Genomic DNA, 17,932 nt, shown 5'->3' with positions numbered 1-17,932 from the left:
TTGTAGAAATTCATTTCACCGAAACAATAACGTGGCGCACAGTGTGACGTCAAAAAAGGCGCACACCTTTGACGCTGCGTTTTCTCCGTTTTTCTGTCCACACGTAAATGCAAAAACGGAGTTTTAGAAAATATCCTCCCTGGCCAGAGTTTTTAAAAATCTCCGTTTTCAGTGACCGAAAACGCCGTTTACGTGTGGACGAAAGGTGCAAACGCATAGAAAAATCTGCGTTTTCAAAAATACCCGGTACGTGTGGACGTAGCCCCAGTGAGGTGTTTGATATGACACAGAGGGTTAATAAATCTGGTCCGTTACAGTTAGTAATGTCTCATTTATAAATTTGAGAGATCTTGGTTTCTATTACTGAGTTAGGCATGGGAGCTTGTGTTTTATTTATTGGATCATTCTTACATTTTATGACTCATATGCACATTGTGTGCAAGTGAACAATGTTTTCCTGTTAAGTTAATAGAAAACAACAGTTGTATGAATAATGTTGATTTATTTAAATCCGTTTCTAATCTCAGTGTGTGGAGAGGAACTAACTGCCCCCTATGGCAACATTAATTCACCTGGTTATCCTGGAAACTACCCACCTAGTCGGGACTGCTACTGGACAGTAACAGTGGACCCCGGCCTTCTCATTACTTTTGCATTCGGGACTCTAAGTCTTGAACATCATCCTAACTGCAACTTTGACTTTCTAGAGGTAAGAAATGGCACATTACCCATTTCACTTTGAACGCATGTTTTTGTGTTGTTTGTCGATGTTTGCGGGGACAGCCCCACTTACCTATGTACTCTGTAAAGCGGGGTTAAATGCAGCCATGCTGCTGAAATGAAAACAATGAAATTATTCTGTCTTACTCCTGTTTGCTACAGTTTGCTATTTTAGCAGGTAAGTGCATTGGCTGAAACTACTACTATGTTTTTCATCCTTACAGTTTTTCCTCTATTGTTTTGTGTCACCAAATGCTATAGATTCGGGATGGCCTTCTATCTGAAGATCCAGTGTTAGGAAAGTACTGTAGTACTGCATCTCCACCCCCCATACAGACCACTGGCCCAGCAGCATGGATTCACTTCCACTCTGACTTCTCTGTCTCTGACCGAGGTTTCCACATTACATACACGACATCACCAAGTAAGAAACCAGTCATACTGAGTTTTGCTTGGTTAAGTGTATGCAGTCATGGCCAAAATTATCGGCACCACTGGAATTTTTCCAGAAAATGCACCATTTCTTTGTTACAATATTGTTCCAAGATTGTTACAATTACAAATGTTTTGTTATACACATTTTTATTTCCTTTATGTGTAGTGGATCAACACAAAAATACATAGAAAAAAAGCCAAATTTGACAGTGTTTTATGCAAAACTCCAAAAATTCTAAAAACTCCAAAAAAGCCTTGGCTTTGTGCAAGGCATAATGAAATCTGAAGACTACCAAAACATTTTGGGGCACAATGTAGGGCCCAGTGTCAGAAAGCTGGGTCTGCGTCAGAGGTCACGGGTCTTCCAGCTGGACAATGACCCCAAATACGCCTCTAAAAGCACCCAGAAATGGTAGAAGATAAAGATGTGAGGAGTTCTAAAGTGGCCAGTAATGAGTCTGGATCTAAATATGATTGAACACTAATGGAGAGATCTCAAAATCGTTGTTGGGAGAAGGCGCCCTTCAAATCTCAGAAACCTTGAGCAGTTTGCAAAAGAAGAGTGGTCGGAAATTCCAGCTGAGAGGCGTAACCAGCTTGTTGATGGTTATAGAAAGTGATTGATTGCAGTTATCTTTTCCAAAGGGCGTGCAATCAAATGTCAGTTTTGGAGTTTTGCGTGAAACGCTGTCAAATTTGGCTTTTTCTTCTTTTTTTGTGTTGATCCACTACACATAAAGGAAATAATCACGTGCATACCAAAGCATTTGTAATTTTAACAATTCTCTGGGAGAAATGGTGCATTTTCTGGAAAAATTCCAGAGGTGCCGGTAATTTTGACCGTGACTGTAAGACAGATTGTTGTTTGTATTAAACGCTTTTCATTTAGCTTTTGTAAACAGAGAAACAGTAAATTGTAGCCTGATGTTTATCCCTAAGATCTTGAAGAAACTGTAAATATGTACCTTTTACGTATTGCTTGCAACCATTTTTAGCACTTACTGTAAGGCCAGATTTGCTGCCAAATTGTTGTGCAGAAAGACAGCATGTTTAATGTTTTGGGCTTCAGTTACTGCTGCATCACAGAGATTTAAGAGTGCATTCTTGAAGAGTGAGATTTCTTTGCAAGGCCAGATGAAGATGTGATAAAAATGTTTGTAGATTTGCTCTGTAAAACCAGCTGCAAAATAATTTGGTGTCTGTTTCTTTGCTATATAATGTGACAGTAGTTTTACATGCTGTGCAATGCGCTTCAAAGTGAAATGGCTGAAGGACTGTGAGAACAGAGGAATAGAGGGAAGACAACATTGAACTCTGGACCCTATCCGTGCATGATCAGTGCCATTATTTAGCAGTCCATGTCCGTGAAATTAGCAAATCCCCTGTTTTCTTTTTTCCCCAAAAAATAACCAACTGCAACTTACCTGTTAGTAATTGTATCACTTCTGATACAGTAGTATAGCATAATTGACTGTCGTATGCTCTCCTGCTGTGCAGGAACTCCAGCAACACTTAAGAATAGAATTAGAATAGAATTCAACTTTATTGTCATTGCACAGGTACAGGGCAACGAAATGCAGTTTGCGTCCATCCAGAAGTGCTTTAGCCATTATATAGATATATTACAATATATATTAGCAATAATATAGATATGTAAGTATATATGTAAGGGAAGATGAACAACTTTAATAATTGACCAACGCGTTTCGGCTTGTGGCCTTCATCAGGGTCATGAAGGCCACAAGCCGAAACGCGTTGGTCAATTATTAAAGTTGTTCATCTTCCCTTAAGTGTTGCTAGAGTTCCTGCATTGTGAATTCTTTCATCCTCTCCATGCACCTTGGAAGTAGGTGAAGTTGGGATGTATGCTCTCCTGCTGCCATCTCGTGTCCTTCATGCTGTAGTTCTGATCCATTTTTTTTATTATATTTGGTCAAAATTATTTGTTTCATGTTAAGCTAAGTTGTAGCTAAGTGGAAAAATAATGGAACTTAAAATGAAATGAAATATTTTAGTGTAGAGGGAACAGTTCTGGACTGAGAAAGTAAGTAAATAAAAGTAAAATTTATTTATATAGCACATTTCACAGATAAAAATCACAAAGTGCTTTACAATAAGATCAGACATACAAGTTAAAATGAATTAAAAGCCAGTTTGTATAAAAATGTCTTCAGCTGCTTTTTAAAGGAGTCAGTAGAGTCTAGACAGCGTAAAGACAACAGCAGAGAGTTCCACAGCCTAGGTGCCAGTGCCTGAAAAGCCCGATCCCCACGTGTTTTAAACCCAGTACGTGGGACCCCCAGTAGCCTCTGACCTGAACACCTAAGTGCTCAGGATGAAGCATGAGGTTTCAACAGGTCAGAGATATACTGGGGAGCTTCACCGTGCAGAGCTCTAAAAGTTACAACTAAAATTTGAAACATCCTTACAGTTGTACTTTTTAGGGGATTTGAGACGCATTATTCCCGTGGGGCTTTTGGCCCCGTTAGTTTCATATTGCACTTGCGTATAGTTAAGGATGCCATCTTTTATGTGATCTGGACTTGTTTGAGAAAAAAACAATAAGGGTGATTTTCCTAACACTTTATGTTTTGTATATCCTAAAAAATATATTCAATGTTTTTGCGTTTTTGTGTGCCTACAATTTGTACAGAGTTTGGATAAATGCTGTAATTGTCAGTTGTCATTATTATCATTATCATATTTATTAACAGTATTATCTGTGCAATGCAATCCTGGTTTGATGCTTGGTTTGATTATTCCTAGCAGTGTCAATATCCTGCTTTGTGAATTGTGTTGTGCTTCTAACTCTTTGTGCATGTTTTTTCTTAGGCGACCCTGGTTGTGGTGGAACATTCACTGACAGTGAGGGCGTCATTATTTCCCCCAACTGGCCCAACAACTATAACCACAACCGCCAGTGTATCTATTTGATCAGGTTGCCAGAAGGTGGGCAGGTGGCCCTCAACTTCACTGACATGGATCTTGAGAGTCACAGTGGCTGTGCTTTTGACTACGTGGAGGTAAGACCTATTTATGTCTCCCAGACAAATATTTTGTCCCTCCTTTTTTCAGAATTTGATATGTGGAAAGAAATCTCACCATACTTAACAAATGCAGTGATTTTTTTAGACACCATTTTGAGAAAATGATTGATAGCCACAATCAGCCTGGGAGCTTACTAATAATCCGAATTTTATTTACAAGTAAATCTGCACATACATGGACTCTGTACTGGTCCATATGAACTTCAAATTATTTACTTCAATTCAGTTCAATTCAGTTTTATTTATACAGCGCCAAATCACAACAACAGTCGCCTCAAGGCGCTTTATATTGTAAGGTACACCGTTCAATAATACATACAGAGAAAAACCCAACAATCAGAGGACCCCCTATGAGAAAGCACTTTGGCGACAGTGGGAAGGAAAAACTCCCCTTTTTTGTGTTTCCTGTCCTGTTTGGATCTTTAACCCTCAGAATTGTTGTCTGAAGGCCGAGAAAGATGCCAAGCGGATTTACTTTACCAAGTGGATTATCATGGTCTTGCCATATTGGTCCATTTGATTGACCTTTATTATAATTATGTATTTATTTGATTTGATTTTCGGTTGTTACAGACGGGACAGACATGACTGGGGGGATAGGACAGGGAGAAAGAATGAAAGAAAGAGAGGGAGAGAAAGAAAAATAGAGGGGAGAAGAGATGGTGAGAAAGGGGGGAGGAAAAAACAGAAAAACAAACAAAACACCTTGATCACCTGTATGAAGATAAAAAATTGAAAACCCCCCAGAAAAACTCCCTTTTAACAGGAAGAAACCTCTGGCAGAACCAGGCTCAGGGAGGAGCGGGGCCATCTGCCGCTACCGGTTGGGGTGAAAGAAAGAAGACAGGATAAAAGACATGCTGTGCAAGAGAGCCAGAGATTAATAACAACTATGATTCACTGCAGAGAGGTCCATTAATACATAGTGAGTGAAGAGGAAACACCCAGTGCAAGTCATGGGAATCCCCCGGCAGCCTACGTCTATTGCAGCATAACTAAGGAAGGATTCAGGGTCACCTGGTCCAGCCCTAACTATATGCTTTAGCAAAAAGGAAAGTTTTAAGTCTAATCTTGAAAGTAGAGATAGTGTCTGTCTCCCGAATCCAAACTGGAAGCTGGTTCCACAGAAGAGGGGCCTGAAAACTGAAGGCTCTCCCTCCCATTCTACTTTTAAATACTCTAGGAGCAACAAGTAGGCCTGCAGAGCGAGAGCGAAGTGCTCTAATATGGTACTACAAGGTCATTAAGATAAGATGGGGCCTGATTATTTAAGACCTTGTATGTGAGGAGCAGGATTTTGAATTCAATTCTGGATTTAACAGGAAGCCAATGAAGGGAAGCCAAAACAGGAGAAATATGCTCTCTCTTTCTAGTCCCTGTCAGGACTCTTGCTGCAGCATTTTGGATTAACTGAAGGCTTTTCAGGGAGTTTTTAGGACTTCCTGATAATAAGGAATGGCAGTAGTCCAGCCTGGAAGTAATAAATGCATGAACTAGTTTTTCAGCGTCACTCTGAGACAGGATATTTCTAATTTTAGATATATTGCACAAATGAAAGGAAAGCAGTCCTACATATTTGTTTAATATGTGCATTGAAGGACATGTCCTGGTCAAAAATCACTCCAAGGTTCCTCACAGTGTTACTGGATGCTGTCCAGAGTAAGAATCTTTGTAAAATTTTCAAGGCCAAGTACAATATCCCCAGTTTGGTCTTAGTTTAGAAGCAGAAAGTTAGAGGCCATCCATGTCTTTATGTCTTTGAGACTTTCTTGCAGTTGTGTGTTATCTGGCTTCATGGATAGATGGAGTTGGGTGTCATCTGCATAGCAGTGGAAATGTACGCTATGCCTTCTGATGATACTGCCTAGGGAAGCATGTATAATGTAAACAGAATTGGTCCTAGGGGTGGGCGATATAAACGATATACGATAGAAACGATATAAATTTGGCCAACAATAGAGATTTTGACTATACCGCTCTACCGCGATAGCGCATGTTGATGATGTCATCAAGCTGCGCCTGTTTTGGTCAAAAGCATCACAGTGGCTACAACCATTATCATCTGCAAATTATGGCGGGCGACAGTCATAGCAAAGAGATGAAGCACTTTTGAAATATGGGAAAGCCAAAAACTGCGCTTCCTCCACTTCCGTAACATTGATTCATTAATGTTGAATTCTCTCGCAGCTGCTCTATTCCCATGTTGTTGCAGTATATTAATAACTAACCTCGTATTGTGGATGAATGATCTCAGTTGTTCTCCTGACTGAAGTTTGGCCCGTGTATAGCATCCTGCTATGCGATTGCATTTGTCCCTGACCACCAGAATCCCTCACGTTAACTTTTATCGAGTGGAAAAAAAGTTGGCTTCATCCTCCAGCGTCACTGTGCTAATGTTATGCTAACATAGCTGTGTCGCTAGCAATCACGTAGCACAACATTATATACCAGGTAGTCCAACTTCAGTAACCCTTCATTTATGTTGGAAGTGATAACAGAGCTGTACGTTTTAATTAGTTTCAAAAATCTCTGTCAGAACATGGTATGAAATGTTTAGGTGGAAACTAGCGAGCTAACTTCCTGCTAACTTCTAACTCCGTTAAATTTAATAAATTCTGTTTTCATGGATGTTAAACTTAATTGTTACACCCAATAAAGCAGCAACGCTGATGATTTTATTAAAGATTAAAGAATTTAGACCGTTTTTAACTCTTAGTGTTCGTTTGACTTTGGGACCTGAAGCGGACGGAGTTTTGGACCCAGATTACGCCGCGAAGCTCCTCACTATGGCAGCCGTAATGCTCTGACAATCCATCAAGCAGTGCGGCTTACCAAAGTTGTACTAAAACATTTTTAACAGATTTCTGCACGCCAAAATTGGTTCGAGGTCAGTAAGCACAACCAGAATTCATACATAAGGCACACTGTCGATTTTTGAGAAAATTAAAGGATTTTAAGTGTGCCTTATAGTGTGGAAAATACGTTATACAGAAGAAAATAATATATCGCAATATATATCGTTACCGCACGTGCTTCAAATTATACAGCGACGTGGATTTTAGGCCATATCGCCCAGCCCTAATTGGTCCTAGCACTGAACCCTGTGGAACTCCATAATTAACCTTAGTGTGTGAAGAGGACTTTTACATGAAGATCTTAATCAGATGCTTGATGAGACTGTCCGTCTGGAGTTGATACAGCCTCATCTGAACAGACCAAATATCCACCAATTCGTTTAGCTCTTATAATGTCTGATTTGAAAGAAGTAACTTGCTCAATCATAACGTCTCTTGTATTTGTGTGTGTAGTAATCAGGTCGAGGTGTGGCAAATGAAATAGAACTCAGTTTTCCAAAAGATGTGGTTAATCAAAGTCAATTTAAAAGAAGAGTAGGCCAGAATTCCTCCACAGCAATTACCAGTTACTGCAAAAGCTTGACTGCACTTCTTGCTGAAACATGTAAATGTGAAAAATACGTAACAGATAAGAAATCAGGGTGGGGTAAATACTCTCTCACAACACTTTAGACATCATTGCTCGCCAGAGAGTTGTTATCAGATTAACAGTCCAGCTTCTGTCCTCTTGTTCCACCTCCTTTTTTTCCAGGTCCGTGATGGGAGAACAGAGACTGATCCTCTAATAGGGAAGTACTGTGGAAACACCCCGCCAGCTCCTGTTCTCTCATCCTCAAACGTCCTGTGGATTCGCTTCAAGTCTGACAGCTCAGTCAGTCGAGCTGGATTTAGGGCTGTCTATACTGTTGGTGAGATTTGTAGTGTGATATGTTTTATATTTGATGACATTTTATGCTATTTCTGTTAAGAATATTCACTTACATTTCTCTTAGTTGGCAGTTAGAATTAAAGCTGCTGGGATAATACCTTGCCTATAACAGAAAATATTTTACAGTGACATGAAAATCATTTTTTTGAAGTTTTTTTAAAAGCATAAATTTTATGCAGACTTGCTCAATCAAATATTTGTGTGTGTAATTATGTATATTTACATTCCAACGTTAACTCCACTTGCCACTGACTAAACATTACCTCTCCCTCTCTCCAGCTTGTGGAGGTACTTTATCTGGGAGTGGGCAGTTTCACTCTCCCTACCACCCCAATGCATATCCCCATAGTAAGGTCTGTGAATGGGTGATTAACCAGCCAGAGGGTTACGTGGTCACCCTTGACTTCCTGTCATTTGACGTTGAGGGAGGCTCCTGTCGATATGATTATGTTGAGGTAAATTAATTTTATATTAGTTCTCACAGTTAGATATTTTAACAGTACTCTGAGTACGACACACAACAATCTCAAATATAATAGAATAATAGCCTCATTATTTGTCTTCTTCTTTATCTTCCTATTGTTCTTCTTCTTTTTTATTATTATGGTTATTTATATTATTTCACTGTGATAAAAACATTAAGGAATGAAAATGTTAAAAAGTGATAGATGAGTAACATTACTGATATTATTTTACATCAAATAAAACATATCCAGAGGAAACCACAAGAAACATTTTCATTCGTTCACAAAACAAAAATATAAACAGATGAACATTTCAATAATTGCAATAATTACGAGGAAATCCTGGTTCAAATTCTGATTTATGGATATGAAGGTGTGATTAATGATTAACTGTTAAATACCTGGAATGTAACATAATCTAGGCTTAATAGGGATGACATCTTAGGCTGTTTCTATGCTCACCGCGTCACTTTTGTTGTGGGTGTTGCATGACGATTTTCACATCAGTTCTTGTGTCATGGTAACATGGTGAGATGGTGAGATGGTGAGATGGTGAGATGGTGAGATGACGATCCACCTGTGTACTGGAGCTTGTCCTTCAGGTTCCCACATTACATCAGGACCTGTTGCCTCCTGAATTCACACCTCACTTGGTTTAGTGTGAGGGACATGTTTAAGTGGGTGGAGGGGCAGCACATTGGGGAAGGTAGTGGAAGGGTGAAGACCTAAGCTGGGAGTGGGCCATTCCTCTGGGGGCCCATGTGGGGTGTCGTTCTCCATTCTCCAGGTGTAGGTGGGTTTTTTTTGTTTAAATGATTTCAGATATGGGTTAAGGATTAGTGAGTTACCACATCTAACTCCATACATCTTTACTTTGTGGTCTGCTGAGACTGCCTACTCCATTACACCATCTTACCTTAATTTCCTTTCTCATGTAAACAGCTGTATTTAACTTAAATGTTAAAAATTCACATCTGGTTACAGCTATCACTAACAAAATCTCATCACATCTGTAAAGCTCAGTACCATAAATTGTTTTAAATAATTTTATGTTTTGTGGGGTTTTTTTGTTTTGTTTTTTTGGATATATGTGAGTAGTTCTCTCTGTTGGCACTGATGCGGTTAATGCTTTTATATTTCACCTATAAATGTAACAGTGCTTGTGCGTTATTCATACTTGAACTCGTGGCAGTGGATCAGTTATATGAGCACATGCTTGACTGACTCTTGATTGGAAGTTACAGTAGTTTTTCTGACTTTTTACTACAGATATGTGTGACATTTGTTGTTACCGGCACCAAACCTAGGAGAATCTGGACCGGCAGCAAGCGGCACACAGGCTAGAGAGCACTGCGTAGCCAAATATGAGCAAACTGTGGATTAATAGAGAGGACACTGAAGTTAGCATCTTGCTCAGGCCGGAGCTCATTTATTTCTCCACATATACACAATACAAATCACACTAGACCATGCATACTTCCCATAAAATAACAGAGTTCATAAACAAAAATAAAGTTACAAAAAGCATTCTCTCAAAAGCAAAATAAATACAAACTAATTCAAAATGACTTTACATACTCACAACTTAAACAAAACACTCGCGGCTAAAGCATAACAACATACCAAAATAACCCATCTCACATTCACACAACCTTTCTCTTCATCCGAATGATCAGACTCATGTTCCACTGTTTCATTGGGGTTTGTCTCTCCCAGTCTTTGTGTTTGTCTTTTCTGACGTCCCTGCTGATCTTGCTGTTTCTAGGTCAGGGATGGAGCCACGTCAAGCTCTCCTCTGCTGGGGACATTTTGTGGTGCTCAGATTCCCCCCAGGCTTCAGTCTACTCAGCGATCTATGTACATCAAATTCACCACTGACTCTTCTGTTAGCAACCACGGCTTTGAAGCAGCCTATGACTCTGCCATAGAGGGTGAGAGAAGTATCAATGTTTCTCATTGAGTACTCTTATAAGTGACAAATATTTTGCAGATCACCAGATATGATGGCAATTTGCTAAGTTTTTATCTCTTGGCTTCTATAGGATTTGTTTTTTCTCAGCTTTTAAATTGATCTTTCTTAAAATGTATTGTTTGTTTTTTGCTTAAAAAATGTATGTTGTTTGTTTGTGTGGATGATATTTCTTTCCTTTTTGAAAAAAACCCCACAAGAATTGACTGTGAGTAAACACAGATACTGACAGAAATGTGCAAATTTTGTAATCAAGTTCATTCACTGTAAATAAGATAAGATTTTATTAATTGTAATGTAAGCTCATGAATTTATTATAACCGAGTGTGTATTTGAAACTGCTGTTAACCCATTTAAGATAACTGATAAACTGACTTGTGCAGCATATGTGTGTAAATACAGTCTGCTAGCTGTTACTAAATATCAGAAACCTTTAAAACTTTAAAGAAGGCACAGCATGACATTAAGTCCCAATCGTTTCAGACCTGTCTTTAAGCTTTGAAAGCTCAAGCTCAAAAGTCTGTTGATTTCTAATTTGTTTTTTCCATATTCCAGGCTGTGGTGACACCTTGACCAGTCCTTCTGGCACCATTACGAGCCCTGGTCATCCCAGCAGCTACCCCCATGGTGCCAATTGTACCTGGTACATCAATGTTAGCCCAGGCCACCTGATTCGGCTGACATTTGAGTCATTCAACTTAGAGTACCATGCTAATTGTAACTTTGATTATCTGGAGGTGTACGACAACGGCACAGTGCAAACCGGAAACATGATTGGAAGGTACGCATGGACACCTTGCGCACACAACTGCACATATATGCACTCAACAACCACTTTGCATCAACATTTGTACACAAGTGTGCATGTTGATTTTATAATGATAATGATGACGATTGTATGATTCATACAGTTGCATATTTATACAGAAGAGGAATAAAATTATTAAAAATGTTAAAAGGTCATCTTGTCAAGAACATTCAGCAATAACAAATTTGAGAACTCGCAAAAGTTGGTACTGGTCTTGGAAGTCATCCCAACTAAGCTAAACTGTTAGCTTCACAGTTAATTTAAAGAAGTAAGCCTGATTCATTCTTTGTTTTACATAGAGACAAATAAAAAGCCACAAAAAGGGGTAAAATAAGTTGGAATGCTATGTGAAATGTAAATAAAAAGTTTTTTTGGGGTAAAAAATCATTTTAGCAACAAAAGTCTGGGAAAGTTGCATGGTGGGACAGTCAGACTGAGTATAATGAAAAAAAAATGTATATAAAATACTGAGAGGCTTGGTGGGAAAATTACTTCCCAAAACAATCTCAACCTTTAGTGCTTCAGTGTTATTCTAAATGCATGTCAGGCAGGAAAGGACTCAAACTCAAAGGAACACAGCTTTATTGCTGAATGGCAAAACGATACAAAACTATACTGTTAAATGATAAACTGAACACACAGAGAGACACACAGGGAAACATAGCTGACACAAATTAACTAGACACACCGAACACGGGCACATGACTTTCACATTAAAACAGGAAGCAGGAGTGGAGGAGTGGCAGACTAGAGGGAGCGAGGGACCATGAGGGAGAGAGAAAGAGGGCAGACGTGATGGGCTGGGGAAACAGATAAACACAAGGAGAGAAAACGAGGCACACGTACACGCATAAGCACAAACACAGACACAGCGAGGGAGACACAGAGGGCAAAGACATGGGGGAAATCCAATAAACAAATCTAAATTGAACCACCAATAGAATAACTCTAGACTAACACGGAGGACCAAAACATAAATAATAATACAAAATGACAAAAACACAGAAAAAGGTAAACCACTGGGTCACCAACCCAGGACTGTGACAATTCGACCCTTAAATCATTTTGTTCTCAACCAATTACCCTTTGTAGAAGAGAAGGAGGAGAACTCAAGGAAATCTTTGTATAAAAGGAAAGTAAAAGAAGATTTTTGATGAATATATATTTCTTTCTTTTTCAGTAAAGGCCTCGTGTTTTCAGTAACACAATGCCACAAAAATCAAAATGAGGATGTCTTCTTCCAGAAGAATAATAATTTGTTATGAACTTTAATTTCAAAGGATGCTTTGTATGATTTGTCACTCCATGCATTGTTATGGATGTGTTGATTATCCAGCTACTATAACAATGCTGTTTTGTTTTGGTATTTTTACTTTACAGCTTTAAAAGAGGCTTTTTTTATCCTTCTCATTCTGATTTGTAGAATGATGCAAACTACATTTAAGTTACAAAGCAATTAGGTTTGTAAAGGTTTGGATTGTTTTGTACATGCTGGTACAAGGTACATGTATAAATTTGTCTACATGTTGCATGTTGTATGTGCAGGTACTGTGGTCGCTCAGTGCCTCCATCCATCACGAGTACTGACAACCAGCTGACCCTGCTATTTGTGTCTGACTCAAGTTTAAACACAGAAGGATTCTCTGCTAGCTATATCTCCATCAATGCCACCACAGGTACATGGTTATCTTTCCCAAAACAGAGCATAGAATTTTTAACACAGCTTTTCCAGACATCCTAGTTTTTATTGACATATTAAAAGTTTTGCACACAAATGAAAAAAAATATTTCCCCACAATCAAAAACTACCAGGTTCAAAATTATTAGCTTCCTAATGCAAATAGTACCATTTTTGTTGGATAAGTGCCTAAAGTCTTTTGACACACATCTCTTGAGCAATCCCAGTCTATTTTTCTTTTTTCACAAGGCCTCCAGTTTTATAGGCTTCTGGCATTGACCTGGGTCTTCAGTTCATCCCACAGGTGGGACTCAATTGCAGGCTAGTCAATAATATTCACTTTGGTCTTCTGGAGTTGGTACGTTATGAAAACCAATGTGTGTTCTGGACCATTGTCATGTATCAAGATAAAGTGATGACGCAGGCTCAGTCTGCTGGTGACTGCCTGAGGTTTTCTTTCGTCACATATCCTTGTTTCTTCTCGATTCCTTCCACCTTGAAGAGATTCCTAGATACACTGATAATACTCCTATCATTGTGTTTTACTGTGGGACGGGGGTCTTTGGGAAGCACCCTTCCCTTCTTCCTTCAAAGAGCTAGTTGTTTGTCATCTAATCTAAGAACACACTTCTAGCATCTTTCTCCAACTTTCCTGAGCATACTTCAGTCTGGCTTCAAGGTGTCTCTAAAACTGGACTTTTTCTTCATCTGCAACCCTGCAGTCCATTCCTGTGAAGAGTCATTTCTTTATTTGAGACTACAATTCCTGACCTGGCCAAACCATTCATTAGTGTTCTGGAGTCTTTGAAATTGATTGCTGTCTATCTCTGCCAAGCTTGCTCTTTAATTTACAGATGATACTTCCCCCTCCTGTTCTTGACACTTGAAATGCTGTGATAACTTTGTACATCTACTTCCTGCTTTGTGAGGGTTTGTGAAATAACTTCTGTCTAAACTAATTTCTTGTGTTTTTTGGCAAAATATGTTTTGAAGTGACAGTTCAGCCCCTCCTCATGATTTTACAAGCTTTAAGCATTAAAGAGTTGTACCACATCATTGCCCAGAAGTGCTTTATGCTATGGCTCAATAAAAGTCCGTTTTTCAGTGGACTTTGAATCTGGACCCTGGTAATTTATTTTCTAAAATAATTCTGTTTTTGTGTGCAGACAGAAAGAATTTATGAAAATGATGTGCTGCATTAAAGAAGAACAGGGAAAAATTTGACAAGAACTTCAAAAACTTGACATAAATTTCATCGGGGGACTAATAACTTTTTTCTCATCTGTATATGGACATGGTGTTTTCAGTCACAGTGTATAAAATCAGACACCCAGTCATGCAGTCTGCCTGCACAAACATCGTTATAGAGAAAACATGTAATTAACTACATCAGTTTTAGAATTTAATCAAGAAAACGACATTTTAGGTTGCAGAAAAGTGAGCAGGGATTTGTCTCATGCAAAAAATAATATTATAGTCAGATTGTAATTTTTTAAAAACATTATTCCCCCCTTTTCTGTCTCAACAGACTGTGGCCAGACTTTCACCACCCCTACTGGGTCTTTCAGTTCACCCAACTACCCACAATATTACCCCAACAGTAGAGACTGCATCTTCAAGATAATTGTGGACGTCAATATGCAGATTATGCTGAACTTCACTGATTTTGAGTTGGAGGGGAGCCATCCTTCTTGCAGATTTGATTTTGTGGAGATCAGGTGAGGCAAAACATTTCTGCCTACTTGGAAGAAAACTGCTGTACGGTTTTATCCGTAATACTTTTTACTCAGATCACTGACATGTTGAACTTCCACTGTCTCAACTAGGGACGGGGGCTTTGAGTCATCTCCCTTGATTGGTAAGTTCTGTGCCAATCAGCGGCCTCCAGTTCTGATGTCACACAGCAACCGTTTGTGGGTTCGATTCAAATCTGACACCTCGGTCACTCGTCCCGGATTCATGGCTCACTGGGACGGAACACAAACTGGTGAGGTTCAAATATATGTGATACCAGTTTTTACTATTTCAGCTTTTCTTTATCAAGTTTCATTTTAAGTAAGTCTTTGACATTATGGGCTATAATTATTTTTCATAATATACTATAATACTAATAGAATTAAAATTATAATACCACCAAATCCATGCATTTTGCCAGGACATCTGCACTTTTGCATCTGTAAGTTACCTATTATTTCAGTGACACATGTCAAAGGTTAGCAGCCACCTGGAAGGAGAGAAATGGCCAAGGCCAAATTTCTAAGTGAATTTAAAAATTATAATTACAACTACTGGGTGAGAGCATATTACTGGTCCTATTATGTACCATTTCATGCCTACATAAAGTTGTGTTCTGGACAGTGTGTTGCTTTGGCACACAGTGTTTCATATTGACCTATACCACCTACTTCTAACAACCTGAGAAGGATGAGACAATCTAAACTTGTATATAATTATATATAATTTGTACTAGATTGCAAAATGTCAGTTAAGAGGGGGGGGGGGGGGGGGTGTTGGCTCAATTAAAAACAACAACATGTAGCTAATGAATTAAATAAAGTACAGATAAATCAGATTGGGGTTGCTTTGGCTCAGGTGAAAGAACAATCTGAAGGTTGGTGGACCAATCCGTGTTGAATTATTCTTGGGGAATAAGTCTGGATTCTAAATCCAGCGTTTCCCGGGTCCATTCAACAGGGTGTGTGTGTGTTTAAATGTGAGGTAAAAGCGGGTAAAGATAAAAGCACTACTGAATGTTGTGTGATTGGGTAATTTGAGAGCTCAAATTGATCAGAAAGGTGTTTTTTATATATATATATATATATATATATATATATATATATATATATATATATATATATATATATATATATATATATATAAACAAGATCCAGGCTATCAACACCTATGCCCTGCTCGTGATCAGGTATCTGGCTGGGATAATAAGCTGGCCAAAGGAGGAGATAGAAGCCACTGACATTAAGACAAGGAAGCTCCTTGGTGGGTTTTACCCCAAGTCCAGCACCCTGAGACTGTACGCTAAGCAGAAGGAAGGATGTATATATATATATATAGATATAGATAGATAGATAGATAGATAGATACAAGAAGGCATCGGTGGGCAAGAGACGAAAATAGGTCATTGTTGGAATGCTACTACACAAGTAACCCTGGCTGAAGGGTTACATGAATAGGATGAGGGACCTATGGATTCTTCGATACCCAACATCCACAAATGTCTCAAACTATATATAGGTCATATAGTTTTTTGTAAAGAGGACCTGAAACACTGAAAGAAAACTCTCCACAGTCCACCTGCTGATTGAAGCTTATGAGGGAATTGTCTAGCTATACTTCTATCTTCTTATCTAAGGCGTAAGCCAGCTGACCAGTTGGTATGTTTCATAAGACTTTATTTCATACCTTTAATTATAACAAGAAATGTTTACCCTTTACTGTACAACAATTACAGCATGTAGAAAACAGTACTTTTTCATTTGAAGTTTGATTGTAACAGTAAAATGTAAAAAAAATGCTTTCTGTCTTTTTTTTCCTCATCTACATGTTTTATTTTATCCTTTGTTCCAAGGCTGTGGAGGGACGTTGACAACTGCATCTGGAGCATTCTCCTCTCCTAACTACCCGCTACCCTACCACCCAAATGCTGAGTGCTACTGGAACATTAGGACCAACCAGGGCAACAAACTCCTGCTCTCTTTCTCTGATTTCCATCTGGAATCTAATGCTAACTGTTATTATGATTATGTGGCTGTGAGTATTCTACCTCTAAGTCATATGGTTGCATTGTTACGCAAGACTAAAGTATGAAAGTAGATGAACGTTTCATTTTGGGGCATATTCAAACATTTTCTAATGGATGTACATAACTGTAGATAAACATGGATGCGCAGCAGACTTACTCAGCTTGGTGTTTGAAAACAACAACAAAATCATTACAAAGCTGGACTGAAGTAGGTTTTTTCAGTTTAGGGTATAAAACAACTTGTTTGGAGGTGTCAGTGGGATCTAAAGGACTCGGAGAAAGCCAATACTCAGCCCAGAGGCTTTATCAGCCCACATTGTTCATGATTGGAGAAAAAAGGAGAGAAAAAGGAGTCAAGGTTTAGTTCATTCTTGGTGTTTTTATTCTAATGAGTACCAGAAACCAGTATAACTCTGCTAAGAGGGGACTGATGTGCTCTCTGTCATTGGTTTTCATTAATAACCTTGAAACAGAATCCAGGATAACCTGCAGCCTATTTGTAGTTTTATGGGGAAGCCCAACAAAGGGAGCACTGTAGTGATCCACTTTACCAGAGAGAAATTAGTTTTTCAGCATAATGACAAGTCAGGAAGGGTCATATTTTGGTGATATTCCCAAGTCTGAAGAAAGCTATCCTGGTAATGATGTTTTAAAGCACATTTCAGAATCTAAAATAACTGCAAGAAGGAAGTCAACTAGAATTTTCAAATTGATACCATAGGTGTAGCAACTAAAAATCTTGGATGAGTTTGAATCTCAATGACATCAAGGTCAAAGGTTAGAGGTCAAGGTTTCTGAAAATTGATTTGGAAAGTGATACCATGAGTGTATCTACTAGGAGGCTGAGGGGTAGCACTGGTGGCTGCCAGCATTTTAGGTTGGTGTAATTATGACAAAATAGTACATATTTTGAAAAACTTTGTTTTTTTACCGCTTTCAAAAATTTCAATTATTGAAATTGTTTTTCTTTAGTTCATTTTACTTCTTCATTTCATTTTGTTTCTGTTATCTGTTTCTGTTAGGTACATGATGGCAACAGCAGCAGTGCTCCACAACTGGCCAAGCTGTGTGGCAGTGACCTGCCGAGTACCATCAACTCTTCCAGCAATGAGCTCTACGTCAAACTCCGCACAGACAGCAGCGTCAATGCAGGAGGCTTCATTGCCTCCTACACTTCCCGTAAGAAAACGTATTTGGTTTCTTCACATTATCTGTGTTTGTGAATTTAAATAATTACGAAGATTTGGAACAATTCTGATAATTTATGA

At 38.7% G+C, this 17,932-nt stretch overlaps 1 protein-coding gene across 1 annotated transcript in view; it reads left to right on the top strand.

Moving 5' to 3' along the window:
- Nucleotides 1–17,932, top strand: part of cubn (cubilin (intrinsic factor-cobalamin receptor)) — an 84,422-nt gene that overhangs the window by 15,396 nt on the left and 51,094 nt on the right. The window contains exons 15-26 of the mRNA XM_087845859.1: nt 528–709; nt 982–1,144; nt 3,988–4,178; nt 7,809–7,965; nt 8,265–8,440; nt 10,215–10,380; nt 10,974–11,199; nt 12,772–12,902; nt 14,433–14,622; nt 14,731–14,891; nt 16,491–16,672; nt 17,687–17,843. Of these exons, the coding sequence (XP_087701985.1) occupies nt 528–709; nt 982–1,144; nt 3,988–4,178; nt 7,809–7,965; nt 8,265–8,440; nt 10,215–10,380; nt 10,974–11,199; nt 12,772–12,902; nt 14,433–14,622; nt 14,731–14,891; nt 16,491–16,672; nt 17,687–17,843 (2,082 nt within the window). The remainder of the gene's footprint in view (nt 1–527; nt 710–981; nt 1,145–3,987; nt 4,179–7,808; nt 7,966–8,264; nt 8,441–10,214; nt 10,381–10,973; nt 11,200–12,771; nt 12,903–14,432; nt 14,623–14,730; nt 14,892–16,490; nt 16,673–17,686; nt 17,844–17,932) is intronic.

Source organism: Neolamprologus brichardi, chromosome 9 (assembly GCF_056152115.1).
Source record: "Neolamprologus brichardi isolate AB-2024 chromosome 9, ASM5615211v1, whole genome shotgun sequence".
Classification (NCBI taxonomy): domain Eukaryota; kingdom Metazoa; phylum Chordata; class Actinopteri; order Cichliformes; family Cichlidae; genus Neolamprologus; species Neolamprologus brichardi.
The sequence above is the reverse complement of the archived record's forward strand: the minus strand, read 5'-3'. Positions and strand labels throughout refer to the sequence as shown.